The 17,870-nt window shown below is 53.7% G+C and overlaps 1 protein-coding gene across 1 annotated transcript in view; it reads left to right on the forward strand.

Moving 5' to 3' along the window:
- SLC4A9 (solute carrier family 4 member 9) overlaps nucleotides 1-17,870 on the forward strand; it is a 71,061-nt gene that overhangs the window by 17,919 nt on the left and 35,272 nt on the right. The window contains 13 exon segments of the mRNA XM_030573355.1: nucleotides 4,440-4,600; nucleotides 5,127-5,276; nucleotides 6,163-6,182; nucleotides 6,184-6,222; nucleotides 6,531-6,688; nucleotides 8,825-8,912; nucleotides 9,478-9,632; nucleotides 11,070-11,190; nucleotides 12,363-12,396; nucleotides 12,399-12,412; nucleotides 12,415-12,537; nucleotides 13,107-13,240; nucleotides 16,192-16,463. Of these exon segments, the coding sequence (XP_030429215.1) occupies nucleotides 4,440-4,600; nucleotides 5,127-5,276; nucleotides 6,163-6,182; nucleotides 6,184-6,222; nucleotides 6,531-6,688; nucleotides 8,825-8,912; nucleotides 9,478-9,632; nucleotides 11,070-11,190; nucleotides 12,363-12,396; nucleotides 12,399-12,412; nucleotides 12,415-12,537; nucleotides 13,107-13,240; nucleotides 16,192-16,463 (1,469 nt within the window).

The following is a 17,870-nucleotide window of genomic DNA, read 5'->3' on the forward strand; positions in this document are numbered from 1 at the left end:
TAAAAATCCAGCTGGGGGGGTCACAAAGGCGGGGTCTATGTGTACCGACTGGGGAGCATAGGAAGAGGGAGGAGACGGTAAAGCTGCTGCTTAGTGCCTGTGTCTCTGGTGTGTGACACTGGTGATGGGTTTTGGATGGTGAACTCCCTGCCGCGGACACGGAACATTAGAGGACAATAGACAAATGAACAACAATGCCAGCAGAGAGCCAGGCACCGGCCAGGTTCTCAGCACTGGAGGGACTAAGGGCCGAAAGCGGATGGCACTGCTGCCCATAGGTCATAGTTTGGGCTCCACAGGGTGGCAGGAAATGGATTTCAAACAGGTCCCTGATACTGGGGCTCCAGCAGGCTGCCTGTCCTCTGCTGTGACCTCTCCTCCAGCTGCGGCTAGCCGCTCAGAGAGTCCCAGCCCTGCACTGCAGAATGCCAGCCATGCACCCAGTAGGTGATGTGGACTAGCAAAGGGACTGGAAGGAAGGAAAGAAGGAAGGGGAAGAGGTAAGAGAAGAGAGACAAAAGAAGTTGTTGGGGGGGCTATATTAGAAGTTTCATTCCCAACAGGGTTCAGTTCAAGGGGTTTGGGGTAATTGGAGATGTCTGCTGAGCCTGACTCCTTCAGGGTCCTAACCTCTCCCCCCTTGGGAAAGGCTCCCCTGTCAGGCTGTCAACGCCTTGATCCCCCCACCTCAGACTGCAGCACGTCCGGAGCAGGTACGATTGCCAGTACGGTACAAAGGTAAACAAGTGTTTTTCATGCAGCATGGGGCGGCAGGAGCAAGCCGGGGCTGGTGCTTCCAAAGCTGGCCTCCTTATTTTGATAACGCTGTTTGGGGCTGGGCTCCCAGGTGTTGGGCTGTGTCCGGCCTAAACAGGCTCAGGGCTTTTATAAAGGTAAAATGCCTAGGATTACCTGAGTTACTGCCCAGCCTGGGGCGTGGAGGGAGGACGCTGGCAAGGGAGTTGTCCAGGGACGGTCAGTGGCATTTGAGGCAGCAGGGACCTGACAAAATGAAAGTGCAGGTGAATGAGGATGTTCTCGCTTACATGGAGGCAGATGCTGTTCCAGAGACTCAGGGCAGCACCAACCCGGCAGGCCCAGATGGGCCCCAGAGCAGAAACTCCGTGGTTATCTGCCAGGCAGTTGGCCGAAGCATCTTCACCTCCAGCGTCTCCTCAGCTGCTGGGCGAGTTGGCTTCCTGCTGCAGAAGGAGGAGGGAAAGGAAGCAAGCTGCCCAGTGCTGTTCATACAGCTCAATGAGCTGTTCAGCACCCCTGACGGCCTGCTGTGGAAGCAAACAGCCAGGTAAGCACTCAGGTGCAAGAGCTAGCCCAGAGAGAAGCGCATCGGAGACCACAGGGTGGTCTGCCCCTTTAAGGGCACGAGGCCAGGCTGCCCTGTCCATTAATCATGGTGGCTGAGGGAGAGTGGTAGCCTCAGGCTGTCAGGGAGGAAGAGGCAGCAGCAGGAGGAGGAGAAAGGTCTTCAGTGGGAGGGAGGCAGTGGAAACCTGCTGTAGAAGAGGCCTTCAGGGAGGCAACGCGCAGGGAAAGAGCAAGAGACCTGCAGGAGGCCGTGGAGCAGGAGGGAATGAGAGAAGTGAAGGGAGCTGTAGCCCAGGGCAGGCTGAGGAACCATGTTGGTGCCTTGCCTATGTTGGGAAATAAAGCTGCCTGGAAAGAGACTCTGGCTGTGGGCGTGTGTCCTTCATTGGTTGGGGACAGGCCAGCACTTTGCAGACCACCAGTCCAATATAGGAATATACAGCTTGGCAAAGCAGAGCAATGCCCCAGGAAGTCTAGTCTGCTGCTGCTGCTGGAGATCAGTGCAGAGGGTTACAGACAAAGATCTAAAATAGCTGTGATACTCCTAGTGGTGAAATACTATCTCACTGCCGGGAGGGGAGAATTCTTCCTGGCCCCAGCTGGAAATATGCTTCTACCCCAACACATGAGGATTACTCCTGGGTATCCTAGCTTGAAATCAGAGATGTTAGATTCCATCTAGTCCATTGTCTGAGGACCATTGTGCAGGTTGTTCCTCACAGGGCCTCCATCACACAGTTTCAAATGACTCAGTCAACATGCAGTTACTTGAAACTGAAAAGGCCACTTGTCCCAGCCACGTTGAGAGGCAGCAATTCCGGAGTCTGTACATTGTCGAGCAATGTATGCCTTCTCTTTCCCTTTCTGCTTCACTTTATATTTGTTGCCTTTCAAATCCATTGAGCAACCTTTGTCTGTGTGGTTTGGGTCATTCTCCGGGTCCCAGTTCAAAAGCCACTGATGGGATTATTGCTGGTGTGTCACATGCAAGCTAAGCCTGAAGCCCACTGGCACGAGTGTTTTCCGTGGTGACGCAAAAAATGCCAAGTGAGTGAATAACACTGAGGGTGGTGCGATCAGCTATTGTTCAGGGGTGGCGGTAGCCAAGGAAAAAGTAAATATCCCACAGAACAAAACACACAGGACCCATATAATGAGCTGCAAAGGGCACAGTTCCTTTTTTTGCTGTTGTTAGGGGGAGATGGCTCATTTAAACAAATGGGTCTGACAGACACTTTACTACCAACTAGGCTGTCACTGCACATACCCGTGTCTGTCATCCCTCGCTGGAACAATGCAAGGGTCAAGTGCTAGGACAGCTCCTGAAAAGGGCAGTTTCGCCATCAGACTGACAGGCCAGGAAGAGGAGTTTAGTGGCAGCATGTTGTGCGGATTGAAAGGAGTGATGCGTGGGAAACCAGCCGGAAGGATGCCGCAGTGAGGATGGGAGGAGAGATCTGGCTTTGATGCTGAGGAGGAAGAAGTGGCAGGATTTGGAAATGGCCCTGATGAGTGGGGCGAGGAAAGGAAGGAGTTGCAAATAGCAGTGAGATTGTGGACCAGAGTGATGGGGAGGTGTGGGGGTGTGAGACTGGCAGGGACAGAGAAGGAAGGAAGGAGTGTGTTTGGGAGGGAGGGAAGGGAAGGAGCTCAGTTCAGGTGATGACCAGACATGCAGGAGGAGATGTCAGAGCCACAGGCTGAGGTGGGTGGAAGGAAGGAGACAGTTTAGTGGCAGAGGGACAGATCTGCAAGTCATCAGTGCAGAGATAACTGAACTCCTGGATTGTCATCAGCATGGATCCCTTAACTTCCAGGGACCAAGTTCAGAGGGGATCTGTGAGTATCTGGGGGATGTCTGAGGGAGTCCAGAAGGAGGCTGAACTGAAGTCATGTACTTATTGAAGGGGTGGGGGAACGGGTACGCTGCCCCATCGGAGACTCATCTCTGAATCTGGGCCTTAGTCTGGTAAGCTTGGACCAGTGCCCAAGAGTGGGGGGGGGTTTTGTCATTTTCCTGAGGGTACAAAACTGCTGCTGCTGGGCTGATCCTCCTCAGTGCCTGAAGCCTGGAAACACGTGGCTCAGGACGTTATAGGGCTGCAGGTTTTTCTACAATTCTAAAACCAACAAAAGAATCCCCAAAGCCTGGCAGATGCTGCCGCGCTCATCTGGAGAAGTTCACCTTATACTGAGTCCCGGACTGGAACAGGCTCTCAGAACAGCTCGGGGCTTTCCTCTGCTGGATACACCGTCTCCAGGGCCCCCTGCACTGTGCATTAAGGGAGGTCAGGGCCTGTGACTTCAGGGGAATGACTTGGCACTGTTCCCTCTGCAGATCACTGTCATGCTGTTCCTCATTTTGCAGCCTAAGCCGGCATTTGTCAGAGCAGCTTTCCAGATTGCCTTAATACAAAGAAGCCTCTGTGTGCTGTCGGAGTTTGAATGTTTGGAATCTGGCAGCATGTGTGGGCATTGCATGGCGTTCCCAGCAGGAATGCTGGGACTCCCCCAAAGGGCACTTAGAGGGCACTGTGCTGTCCTGTCCTGCTGAAGAAGAGACAGATAATACCTGTGTTACAAGAGAAAAGCTAAGTTCAGAGCTGTGGAGAGGTGCCTGGCTAAGAGACCTGGAGCCAGCTCTGCTCTCTCTACAGTACAAGCAGCGTCTCCACTCTGACCTGGAGGCACTTCCCTTTGGTATGAGGCTAGTTCAGTGGCCCATGGCCCACGCCAGTCCTTGGCTTATCTCCTGAGGCTCTGCCATTATCAGAACTCCCAAGCCATCCCGCCCCAGGAAAGACCTGTGTGTGACTCAGCCTCTGATGACTTGGTGCCCTGCCCCTCCATGCTGGCCTTTCAGGGCTCTGATGGCTGCTTCAATGGTCTTGCAGAATAATCTCTTGGTCATTTCCCACGTGTGAGTTGTTGTGAATGGAACCCCGTAGCTGACAGCTCTTCTTCTTGCACCCTACCCCGACAGAGCCACGCGCTTCCACTCTGGGAATCCCGCTGTGCTCATGTGCAGACGCGTCTGGCTCAGCCCTGGGCATTTCTATCCCTTCGAACCCAGGGCAGCTCCACTGACGGCCTTCTGGCTTCTCTTTTCACAGGTGGATTAAGTTTGAGGAGAAGGTGGAAGATGGAGGAGAGCGATGGAGCAAACCTCACATCACAGCCCTTTCCTTACACAGTCTATTCGAGCTAAGGACATGCATCAAGAAAGGGACGGTCCTGCTGGATTTAGATGCCCACAGTTTGAAGCAAATAGTGGGTAGGTGGATAATGTGGGAAGGTCACCTCCCTGGGCCATACCCATCCCTGGCCACAGGTTGGGCTCCTGGGAGCACCTTTAATGAAAGCACTGACACCTGCTAGCAAGGTTGCATCCCTGGCTTCTTTGGATTTGCACTGCAGCAGCACTGGAGATCAGAGCCCCATTGCACATTGTAAGGAACAGGCCCTGCTCCAAAGAGCGTTCCATTTCAGTAGGCAGGCCAGGCCAAGCATTGAGGATTATTGTCCAGAGGGGGAGCTGCCTGACACCACTGTGCTCGCCAGCCCCCAGTGCAGACCCCGCTATGGCGATGGAAGACTGCTTCCTGCAACGTAGCTACCATGCTTCAAGGTGATGACATCTCTGCAATCGACAGAAAACCCCTTCTGTCAGCATGAGCTGTGCCTGTGCTTGGGGACTGTGCAGGTGACATCGCTGTTGCTAGTCCAGGCTCCAGAGCGTAGACGCAGCCCTGCTTGTGGCTGAAGCTAGCAATGCTTTGATGCTTTGTTTTGTGTTCAAGAGAAGGTGATTGCCACACAGATCGATGCTCACGCCCTGAGGCCGGAGGTGAGAAAGAAGCTCATGTCTGTGCTGCTCTGCACCCCCCAGCACCACACCACCAAGTCCCAGCTGAGGAGAGTGGCTGAGCTCGGTGCAGCCTGCTGCAGGGGTGAGTGTTTTCTGGGCTATCACCCTCGCTTTCCCTTTTCCCTGTGTAGCTAGATCACACGGTCCCTAGCACCAGGCTGCAACAGGACAGGACCCTGGGCTTGTAAAACACCTGGCTTAATATCGTCCAGCATGAATCTTCTGAAAACGGAAGAGGAGAGATGCAGGGAGCACCTCTCTGCCTGAGGACGGCTGCCAAACAGCAACTCCCAGGGACTTGTTCGAGACTGTCTGAGGATGTCACAAATCCATAGCACAACCTAGCACAAGCCAGACTGCCTAGCTGGCAGCCTTCTCATTGGGAGGTTCAGGCCTGGAAGAGCATGGAAGTTGAAGGTCAGGCCAAGGCATTTGCAGAGCCAAGGAAGGGCCCACGGTGGAAAAGCCAGGGAGGGGATGCAGAGCTAGGTGGTGTTTCTAGGCCTGGAATAGCAGATGGGGAGGTGCATTAGCAGAGCCTGGTAGGGGCCCAGAACTAGCATGAGGGGTTGGGGTACTGTGGAGCTGAGTTTCTAGGAATAGAATAGCAGGGGGTGAGTGTGCAAAAGCAGAGCTGAATGGGGGGGCCAGGTCAGCAGTTCCCAGGGGGTACAACAGGTCAGGATTCAGGTCCATTGGCAGATCCACAAAAGGCTCCGGTACCCAGCTCTTCCTGGCCAGTGTCTGAACAAAGCAGGTGCTATACTCCTCGTCTTTATGAGCAATAAGTGCATTTGCTGATTGAAAAGTAAATGTCAACGTCTGTGGATTTCCTCCTGCTAGAGAGCACTTACAGGAGCAATTCTAACCAATGGGCACATGCTGGCTTTGATGTTAAAGTCACGCAAAGCAGCATTATAGGTCCCTCCGCAGCTCCTGATTTTAGTGTGTCTCTCTTTGCATTGCAGACAAAGCTCGAAACCGGTCCAGATCCAGGAGCTGAGATTTCAGATTACCTCGAGGAGCAGGTATGGCAGGCAGCTCTGGGCAGAGAACACAGGGTCGTTAGTAGAGCTGGATGGAAAATTATGATTTTTTGGTGAAAACTGCAAGCTGAAATATGTTGCTTTGGAGGTGATGCCACAGGGCCTCAGAGGAGTTGTGGTTTGGATGCATAATGATTCCCTTCTCCCCTGAAATAGTTCAGCCTTCAGGACTCAGTCAGACACCTTCCACCAGCACTGAATGTCCTTGAAATAGACTTTGGCCGCTGAATAGCAATCTGGGACTGATGCATGCTCGGCCCGTCCTGGACTGAGGCTCTGTTTCATTTCAGCTAAAAAACCAATTCCAGAAGAAGATCCCAGCCGAGGCTGAAGTGTCCAACATTCTTGTGGGTGAAGTGGACTTCCTGGAGAAGCCATTTATTGCCTTCATCCGACTGCAGGAGGCCGTGGGACTCGGGGCCTTGACAGAGGTTGCATTCCCCAGCAGGTAACCATCACCAGAGATCACTGCACTGAAGCCTCTTCTTCCTTTTCCTGTCTCATCAATTCCTTCCAGCATCACTAGTCATATCTGTGGTTGGGAGCACAGAGTGAGGCTGAGGGTTGGTGATATGGAATGAGACTTTGCTAACTAAGTGCTTAGGAGTTCCCCAGAAAACCCATGCATCAAGCCTCCCCTGAATTTCCCAGGGACAGAGCTCCCTGCAGATGCTCCTACCAGCTCAGAGATGCTCAGAGAGCAGCAGGTGCTGATCTGTTAGGTATAACTTAGTACGAGATACATTGGTGGGTTCTCAGAATTCTTCGGTGCTGACTTGTTTCCCTGCCTGGGACCATGCAGGCACTGGGTCTGTGGTCCTGAGAAATGACTAACTCAGGGAGACCTGGGCATAAGTGCTTAGTGGCATTTCTGCCATCATAGTGCCTGCCCCCTGCCAATCCAAGAAAATAAAATCAAAGCAAAGCAAACGCCCCTTCATCCCAATTCTCTGTGTCCATCTCACTGCGAATGACTAGTCCGAATGAAGGATCTGCCTGTGGGCAGCTGCTCTGGTGTCAGTGTCACACACTCATACTCCACTGTGGGGCTGCTAAGCATCAGCAGCTCCAGGAGCTCCATAGACAATGCCATAGCACATGGACAAGATTGGGACACTCTTCCGATGATAATCAGATATTTGCTGTTCAGATGAGCTGCGAGCCCCACCTACAATGCTGACCCAGAACTGCTGGGAGCGCCTATCAGCCTGCATTTTGTCACAGTGTAGAGAACAGTTCTCCACTTGTCCTTGGGAAGTGGGCTAGTGGAGACCTGGCGGGGCTTCTTCATCTCTGCTGGGCAAAGCCCTGGACTGTAGACAGTGGGGAATAACCCTGCACTGGCCCTCAAGGGGATGGACCAGCTTGGTTCTGATGGGGGTTCCCCAGTATGAATCTAAGACTCTACGTCTCAGACTGCACTTGTCAGCTGGTCTCTGGGCTGTGGCAGGAGACACCATGGAGAGGACTCCTGGGAAGCTGGCTGGCGGCACCGCGGGAGCTGGGAATGGGCAGACCCTGATTTCCCAGAATTTCTGCTGCTTTATCACAGCTGAGCCCCACACTGCAGGGGCTTTGACACCAGCACATGACAAGCCAACCTGCTGCCTGGACTCTGGGATCTCTCAGCCATCTATGTGCTCTCCCAGGACAGACACTTGCTCTGTCCCACCTCCCAACTGCTGTGATGGAGAGCCTGACTGCATACAGTCAGCAGAGGGGCCCTGCCTGCTAAAAGGGGATGTGGGATGCAGGATGTGCCAGGTGGGGGATCTCGGCACGGAGACAGTATGGGGACGGGTGCAGTGTAAACGCCTAGATGAAGAGACCAATCTAGTGACAACCCACCACACTCAACAGCGTCGAATCTCGGTGCATCACTCTAGGGTGTCTTTACCTCGCACCTGCTGAGCGTGATTTGCAAAAGCCCGCAGCGCTGCAAGTCAACAGCCAGCTGCTGCCAGCAACTTCACCAGGAGTTTTATCATTAAGTGACTGAGATGGGGGGCGGGGCATGTTTGAAAGTCCTACTGACTGGTCATGGTAAGACTGAGGCAAAAGGCAACACTTTTACCCCAATCTCTCCAAGCCTTCCGATACCAGCTGTACCCACAGCCCTCTCTGTCCCTGGATGCCTGACCTCTTTCAGCCAATTCAGAGAGGGGTGTGGTTTGGGTCATTCTCCAGGTCCCAGTTTCGAAAAGCCACTGATGGGATTATGCTGGTGTGTCACATGCAAGCTAAGCCTGAAGCCCACTGGCACGAGTGTTTTTGTGGTGACGCAAAAAATGCCAAGTGAGTGAATAACACCTGAGGGTGGTGCGATCAGTTATTGCACCACTAGGAGTATCATAGCTATTTTAGATCTTTGTCTGTAACCCTCTGCACTGATCTTCAGCAGCAGCAGCAGACTAGACTTCCTGGGGCATTGCTCTGCTTTGCCAAGCTGTATATTCCTATATTGGACTGGTGGTCTGCAAAGTGCTGGCCTGTCCTCAGCCAATGAAGGACATGCTGGGCCCTGGCCTAGGAGAGCTCACTCCAGAAGTGGGGGCATTTCTCACTGTTTCTGTGCTCTCCCTAGGTTTCTTTTTATCCTCCTGGGCCCCAGAGCCAAAGTGAAAGCCTATCATGAGATTGGAAGGGCCGTGGCCACGGTACTGACGGATGAGGTGAGCCCATGTGTCGGGAGACGGTGCTGTGGGGAGAAATCTAGCAGCTGCAGGGAGTATCAATATTAGACGTTGGCACTATCTCTGGGGAAAGCTGGGGGGGCGGTCTTCACAGGCGAAGCCAATGGGAGCTTGTTCTCACCCCACTGCCAACCTTCTGATCCTCTTCTGTAGGTCCCAAGCTGGAAGGATGGAGAAGTGGGTCAGCACTGGATCAGCCCACTGTTCTCCTTCGCCCTTCCCACAAGATCAATGGCGATGATATTAAGGCTGTGCTTTTCAGAGCCTAAGGGAGTTAGGCGTTTGAATCGCAGGGAATGCAATGGAGCTGGGCATGGAACTCACCCAGGTTCCTTGGAAGCCCCATTTGAAAATCCCAGTGCAGGGAGGCTGGCTTAGCACAGAGGGCACATAGGGTGGGAAGGGTCCTTACCCATCTAGCATCAGCAGAAACCTGTAATCAGTCCTAGCAGCTCCCTGTGCCGGGCTGGAGCGTTTAGCGTTCATCTCAGCCAGTGGTCGTGCACAGGGATTCACTGGATAATGTAATTGCGTTTCCCTCCAGCTTTTCCAGCGAGTTGCCTGTCAGGCTCAGGACAGAGAAGACCTCATTGCAGGGATTGATGAATTTCTGGATGAGCTGACTGTGCTGCCTCCAGGCAAATGGGACCCAACCACCCGAATCCCTCCGCCAAAGTGCCTGCCCTCTCCTCACAAGAGGTACCAGAGGGGAAGAATGCAGCAGCCTTCTGGGGCTCTTTTACTAAAGAGCAGAGCAGGGCCTGAGACACAAAGCTGAGCTCTGACTCTGAAATTCCCCCTCGTGCCCCTGGTGCAGGGCATTCAGATTCAGCCCCAGCTCTGCCACGTTTAGGAGCAGCAGCAATCAGAGACCAGGAGTTTCACACTGACAGTGTAGTGTCCCGCAGCTGCCTGCCCACTGCCATAGCCTTTCCCTGCCCCAGGGAGCTGTCAGTGCCTTTTCCCACTGCAGTGAAAGGCTCTAGCATAGGGTAAAAGCCATGGCAGGGAGAGTCATTGGGGAAAAGCTTCGGCAGCTCGCTGCTGCTGAGCTGTTCCCCGCTGCGTCCCCATGCCAGAGCCTTTCACTGACCCACGTAACTGTACACCACTGTGTGGATGCAGCTACTGCAGTGTGTAGCTACACATGCCCTACATGCTGCTGCATGTGGTGTGCAGCATAGATGTAACCTTAGCTGCCCCAAGGGATCCAAGGTGACAGGGCTGACAAGGGAGAAAACTGACTGAAGGACAGTCCAGAGAGTGGATGTGAGGGCTGGCAGCCTCAGGGGGCTCTGCCTGAGCCATCTGTTGGGGTGTATGTCCACCCTTTGCCAATGCAGTCCTCGCCATTGGGGCATGCTCTGGTAGCCTCAGACAGCAGCAATGGCTCTAAGTGCCTTTGTCCATCCAAAGTGGAGCAGGAATTATGGCCCTCACAAGTGGCCTGCCCTTTGTCACTTGCACGTGTGATTCCTCTAATGCACTCTCCATGGGGCTAACCTTCACCTTGTGCAGGTGAACACACCTTCCAGGTGGGGCAGGTCACTAGCAGCACATGGCACTGATACGCCATGTTCTGCATTGGCTTATGTGTCAGGCAGAGCTCCCAGGGTGACTAACACAGGTCACCCAGACTGAGTCAATTGAGGTCAGTTCACCATCTTTCCAGCCCTGAATGGGGTGGGACCCAGTTAACTGAGGTGCCCCCTCCCCCCCCCACACCCCCATCCCCATGGTTAAGCTCTGTAGGGTTCTCTCGCAGCCCAGTGGAGTGGCAGGGTGTTCTCAGCGGGAAAGGCTCTCTGCATCGCTGCAAATTATTCCAATCGTGGTTTAAAACTTAAGTGCTCTGCATGGCCACACCTGGCCTCTAGACTCTTCACTCCATTCAATGATAAAACTAGTGTCCCGCTACTACCTCCCATTTTCTGTATATTTCCTCCCCCAGTGTATCTGGACCGCTGAAATGCAGCTTCCTCTAGGGATGGAAGTGGCAGCATCTGCTGTACTGAGACTCCAGAGAGCAGTGGGTTGAGATTTCAATACCAAAAATTGCCTGAGGAACTAGGCTGGGTTCATTAGGAGGATGGTTCTGGGCTGACACCCGCCCCACTTGAATTTCTCTTGTCTCAGGATCTCCATGCACCTCCGGGAATGGAAATCTCACTGCAACGGGAACGTGTCTGCAGCTGACGACAGACATATCCATGGGCACCAGCCTGTCAGCGAGGAGTTGCAGAGAACAGGAAGGTAAGTACCCGCCTGGAGAGGCTACTGACATTTGCCTTAAAGAAAGCCAGCTAGAGTCAGCCCTGGCATAAGTAGGTGCAGTTCTCCTGAGTCAGTGGACTGGTGCCCGCTTACACCAGGGCTCAGTTTGGCCTGGAGCTAGGGGCCCCATAGTTAGTGCTCTGCGCTGGCACACAGTAGACACAGGTTTATTCCTGGGCCTGGTTTCTCACTGCCAGATTGATAGCCACTGAGGGCTCTGGAGAACCGCAGGAGACAACTGAGTTGGGTTTCTGGCCCTGATCTCTTGTTTTCCAGACCCTGGGGTGGAGTTTCTCCTAGCAGCACATCAGAGACCCAGATTACATTCCTATCCAGTGTCTCAACTTGGGGCTGCTCCAGACAGGCAAATAAAAGACCAGAGTTAAGTTCCTGGGGATATTCAGAGATATGAAGCCAGGTATCTCCTGACTTCATTTCAGTAAACGAGTCTCTAAGTTCTGTAGGGCAGGGGCCAACCTCACATTCATACAGTGTCTCGCAAAATGGTGCCTGGTTCTGACGGGTTTCTTGAAGAGCAACTTGGTTACAAATAAGAAAGAAATAGCACAGACAGGGTTTGCCAAGATTTTCTTGTAGTCCCCAAGGTAAATATTGACCACTGGTTTAGAGATAGGCCTGAACCAAACCCCTGGTTGCCAATTTCTGTCTCCAACCTTAAGATCTGGTGCGCACCAGAACTGGTGCAAATTGAAACAGTCTTGGAACTTGGGCATTTCAAAATCTGGACCTGAATCTGAATCTCCCAGATTCCAGGGTGTTGGGGGCTGGGACCCGTGTTCACATCTGCCTGGTACAGCTGCAGACTCTGACTTGACCCTGGGACTCAGCGGGGCTTGGGCTTAAGCCCATCTCTGACATTTCTCTCTGGTCAATACATGAAAAGGAGTCATTATCTGCTTTCAATAGGCCCTCAAGTGGGCCAGCCACTAGGGGCATGGTAGCATTGGGTTTGGTAGCTTCCTTGAACCTGTTGTTCCGGAGAGAAAATAGCTCTGTTCTAGGATTCTTCCTGCAGAGCTCTCTCAGGCCAGCCTTGGCTAAGCAGGGGATCTTGCTCGTACAGTATAGAGTGATTGGTGTGGAGGATTCCTGCTCTCTGTCGTGAATCTCCTTGGTTTCCATGTTGGGCTGCAGGTATTTGGAGGGCTGGTAAAGGACATCCGGAGGAAGGCCCTTGGTACTGGAGGGTGACTTCTATGATGCCCTGAACATCCAGTGCTTTTCGGCTATTCTCTATATCTACCTAGCGACTGTTACCAATGCAATTACTTTTGGCGGCATGCTGGGAGACGCTACCGATAACATGCAGGTCTGTGCTAGCCTCCGGTGTGATGCCCCTTTGCCTGTGCCACAGTGACGTGTCATCCCATCTGTAGCAACGTCATTGTCTTTCTTGCTCTGATGGACATTGCATCCAGGGCTGAGTGAATCATAAGTAAACCACGTGCCAGCTGCCATATTAATAACAAAGCAGAGGAGACAGGGCAGTTGGTGAACAGTAATACCAATACTTAGCATTTAGCTGGAGCTTTTCATCTGGAGATCTCAGAGCACTTGAGTTCCTGATGGTGCCTCTATTTTGAGATGTGGTCCACCAGTCTGAGTAGAGGACTGGGAGCCACCCAGTCCTGTTTCCTTAGGCAGAGCTGAAGTTACTGAAGATGTGCTGAGAATCTAAAGAGAATTGCACCACACCTGACAGCAAGCATTTCTCCAGGTGCCAGCTGCTCACCAATTCAGACAAACAAAACTAGCACTGTGTGTAACAGTGCCACCTGGCAACTCCCAGTAAAGTTACACCTGTCTCCTCTCACAGAACTCTTACCTTGTGCCTTTCTGAACTGCTCATGCTTCGCTGGGTTTCTCCCTGTGTTTCAGGGAGTGCTGGAGAGTTTCCTGGGCACCGCTATCGCTGGAGCTGTCTTCTGCCTCTTTGCTGGCCAACCACTCACCATCCTGAGTAGCACTGGCCCTGTCCTAGTCTTTGAACGGCTCCTCTTCTCCTTTAGCAAGTGAGTAAAGGCCTGTCTCAAAGTGTCCCCTTGTCCTGAATGGGTAACTGCGTCCAGTGAGCTTCCTGAACCGCTTCAAATGAGACTTGTAGCTCTTTGGATACTTAATAACCCCAGGTGTTTAACACCTTAGGCCTGGCTGGTTTCCTAAGGGATCTGTTGGGCCACTGGGGATACTGCTGTGCTAGAGGAGAGGGAGGCCTTCTGCTGTGACTCTGGAAAAGAACTAATCCCCCATTTGGCCCTGACACCCCCTGCAGGGAACCCCCTTGTTTTCAGTCTCCCAGTGAGAGCAGCCCTCACCCCTGACCCCAGCCACTGGGTCAGTCTCCCAGTGAAGAGCTTCAGGGATTCATATCTCGCAACCCGGCACGGCTCAGTTCCAACATCATGCAAGAGAAATGATTCCTGTAGGATTCATGGGCAGGCCTAGAGCAGAGAGCTGGAGCCAGCAGATCATCGGTGATTCCCCAGACGTGCTGAGCTTGGCTCAGCCACCACTGACCTCAGAATTGTGCTCCATATCTCTGTGTGATGGCCATGGCATTACAAATCACTCTGGGGACTCAATCACAGCCTGGGAGTGGGGAGAGCTGGGATCAATTCCCAGTCTTGCTACTAATGCACAGTATCACCTTGGGCACATCTGTTGGTGTTTGCTTCTCTAGGCTCTGTTTTCTAATGTGTAGAAGGGGGCTAATGATGCTCAGCTGCCTGACAGGCTGTCATGAGGTACTAACAGGAGTGTCAGATGTAAGACGTGGGAGGTAATTGTCCCACTCTATTCAGCACTGGGTGCGAGCTCTGCTGGGGTACAGTGGCCAGTTCTGGGTGCCACACCGTGGGGAAGATGGGGACAAACTGGAGAGACTCTAGAGGACAGCAACAATAATGGCAAAAGGTTTAGAAAGCCTGGCCTGTGAGGAAAGGTTACAAAACTGGGCATGGTTAGTTTGGAGAAAAGAAGACTTAGGGGGAATGGGCGGTGGGTGGAGCCCCCCTTTGGGGAGGCTAGCCCTGGCTCTGCCCCTTCTGCTCGGCCCCCCTGCAGCCAAAGCCCCATACCTCCTGCTCCCCCACACCTGGAGGAGCCCCGAGGTCCCCCCGCGTCTGCCCGGAGGAGCCCGAAGTCCACCCCCCTTGGCCGGAGGAGACCCAGACTGGCCAAAGCCCCGAGGCCCCACCCCCGCCTGCCTGGAGGAGTCCCAGCACAGTGACAGCTGCGCTGCTCCTCCCCTCCCCAGACACCAAGCCGCCTGGGGAACAGTGTTTCTGGTCCAGAAGAAGGTTTTGCTATGCCCCATGCATGTTCTGGGGCAGCTGAGGAGGTGGTAGTTGCTACTCAGTCCAGAGAGATTACTGATGAACCCAAGAAGTGGAATAGCACATACTGCCTCCTCAGCCACCCGGAACCTGCCTGGGGCATAATAAATCAAAACCTTCCCCCCAAAACCCCACAACCGGGGATCAGCGGCCACTGTAGCACCAGGGGAGGCAGAGCCTGGCCTCCCCTGGCCTATTATATCTGCTGCTCATGTTGAAGGGGCCCTGATAACAATCTACAAATCTGGTAAGGGCTGTTCTAAAGAGGATATGATCAATTATTTACCATTCCACTTAAGGTCGGACAAGAAGCAGGGGCAGCTCCAGGCCCCAGCACACCAAGCATGTGCTTGGGGCGGCAAGCCGCGGGGGGCGCTCTGCCAGTCGCCGGGAGGGCGGCAGGCAGGGTGCCTTCGGCGGTATGCCTGCGGCGGGTCCGCTGGTCCCGCGGATCCAGTGGACCTCCTGCAGGCATGCCTGCGGAGGGTCCGCTGGTCCCGCGGCTCCGGTGGACCTCCTGCAGGCATGCCTGCGGAGGGTCCGCTGGTCCCGCGGCTCCGGTGGACCTCCTGCAGGCGTGCCTGCGGAGGGTCCGCTGGTCCCGCGGCTCCGGTGGACCTCCTGCAGCCGTGCCTGCGGAGGGTCCACTGGTCCCACGGCTTCGGTGGAGCTGCGGGACCAGCGGACCCTCCGCAGGCACTCCTGCGGGAGGTCCACCAGAGCCGCGGGACCGGCGACTGGCAGAGTGCCCCCTGCAGCATGCCGCCGTGCTTGGGGTGGTGAAATGTCTAGAGCCGCCCCTGACAAGAAGTAATAGACTTAATTTGAAGCAAGGCAGATTTAGGTTAGACACTAGGAGAAAATTTCTAACTTTAAGGGTAGTTAAGCTCTGGAACAGGCTTTCAAGCGAGGTTGTGGGATCCTCATCGCTGAAGGTTTTTAAGGGCAGGTTAGACAAACATCTGTGAGGGCTGGTCTAGGTTTCCTTGTTCTCGCCTCAGTGCAGGGGCTGGACTTGTTGACCTCTCGAGGTCCTTTCCAGCCCTGCATTTTTGTGATTCTGTGTGCTCCATCCAGCACACTGAGGTCATTGGACAGGTGGCACTAAAGACAGGCAGAGCATACTGCTATTAGCGATTAGTAGGGCTCCGTATCTGTCACAGAGGTCGCAGAAGTCAGGGATTCTGTGGCTTTCCATGACCTCCATGACTTCTGAAGGAGCCAGTGTGGCTGACCCCAGGGCCGCCCAAGCAGCTGGCTCCAGGGCCAGCTGCTCAGGTGGCCCCCAAGACAGCCACACGTGCTGCTGCTAGAATGGCCCTGGGGACAGCCACACCAGCTGCTGCTCCAGTGGCCCCCGGCAGTGGCTCCCCGATACGCCCCCCACCAGCAGCCCACTCATGCCTCCTAGCGCCCCCCCTCTCCCCCCTAAGATTTAATCACAGGTATTTTTAGTACAAGTCATGGACAGGTCAAGGGCCGTGAATTTTTCTGTGTTGCTCGTGACCTGTCCATGACTTGTACTAAAAATACCCGTGACTAAATCATGGCCTTAGTGATTAGAGTTAAGTGTCATGTCTTGTGTGTGACTGATTCATTGAAACACTTCGGGCCCATCCTTTCTCCAGAGACTACAGCCTGGATTACTTGGAGTTCCGCTTCTGGATTGGCCTCTGGGTGGCCTTTTTCGGACTGATTTTGGTGGCCACCGAAGCGAGTTACCTGGTACAGTATTTTACCCGCTTCACCGAGGAAGGCTTCTGTGCCCTCATCAGCTTCATATTCATCTATGATGCCGTGAAGAAGATGCTGAGCTTGGCGGACAGCTTCCCCGTCAACTGGGATTACAAGATCAATGACGTCACCCTCTATGGCTGCATCTGTAACTCGTCTGGCACAGGTAGGAGCGGGCTGCCTCCAGTTGGGAGGGTCCCTGCGTCTCCGTTTGCCTGGGTGGCTGCATGTTTCTGTCAATAGTGCTGGGGCAGAGCTCTGTGTATTGGAACGGGTCTTAGAAAGCAGCAGTTCAGCAGTGCTTGTCCCCCCCCAAAAGGAACTAGTGTTATTATTCGTATTGTGAAGCGCCTAGGAGCCAGAGGCACAGACCAAGCACCAGGTACTGTACAGACACAGGACACAAAGACAGTCCCTGCCACAAAGAGCTGGGACAAGAGACTACAGGCAGAATTCAGACTGATGGGGAGCATAAGGAAACAACGAGACAATACTGTCAGCATGATAGGCTGGGTGGTCTCTGCACACCACCCAACTGCCTGTTGTTAAGCCTTGTGCAGGGAGTACAGCAACAGAGAGATGTAAACAGGCATTTGCAGGTGGACAGTGAGGTGACTTTGCAGATGTTTATGGGAAGCACCTCCCAAGCATGAGGGGCAGCAGGGGAAAAAGCACGAATGGGGCTTATTTGAAAACGTAACCAGTGGGCAATGAAGCTTGGCAACCTGGGCCGATCAGAGATGGGGGGTCAGCATCTCAGTGATGTATGAGAGATGAGCCGGAGTGTAGGAATAGACCAGGAAGGGACTCAAAAGTAAAGATTAGCATCTTCTGTTCAGTATGGAGGAGAAAGGGGAGCCACCAGAGATGCAAATTGGAGGGTGATATGGTTAAAGTAAAAATGATCTTTGCAGCAGTGCTTTGAACAAACAGGAGCAGAGCAAGGTTGCATCGGTCAAAGCCAGAGAAAAGGGTGTTGCAGCAGGGTTGCTGGAATAGTGGGGAGGGGGCCAAGGCCCCATCATTTTTTACTGGCCATAAGGGTGAGTGATGCAGGGAAAGGGGCAGAGAGGAACGAGTGGGGGCAGGGCCTTGCGGGAAGGGGTGGAGCAGGGACCGGGTGGGGATGGAATGGGCAGACAGGGGGCAGGGCCTCAGGGGGAAGAGCTGGCATGAGGGTGGGACCTTAGGGAGAAGAGGCGCTGTGAGGGCAGGAGAAGGGATGGCATGGGAGGGTGGGACCACTTTTAGGGAGCTTTCATCACCCCTGTGTTGCAGTAATTAAAACTCAAGAAGATTAGAGACTGGGTGAGAGATTTAGCTGTGTGGGTGGATAGGAAAGGCCAGATTTTACAGATGAGAGGGGAAGGTATTTTGCCAGTGTCAGTCTTTGAAGAAGTGAGTGAGCACATGCAGAGGGAGAAGTAGAGGCAAGAGGTGTAGAGGGTTTGAGAAAGGAGTCCAAGGGGGCTGGGATTGTGGAGCGGGAGTCAGGATGCAGAACTGGAGGCATTTGGCTGGGAAGGCGGCAGAACTGGAGGAGGAGAGAACAAATCTGTACTGGAGGAAGTCA

Source organism: Gopherus evgoodei, chromosome 8, assembly GCF_007399415.2.
Source record: "Gopherus evgoodei ecotype Sinaloan lineage chromosome 8, rGopEvg1_v1.p, whole genome shotgun sequence".
In the NCBI taxonomy this organism is placed as follows: domain Eukaryota; kingdom Metazoa; phylum Chordata; order Testudines; family Testudinidae; genus Gopherus; species Gopherus evgoodei.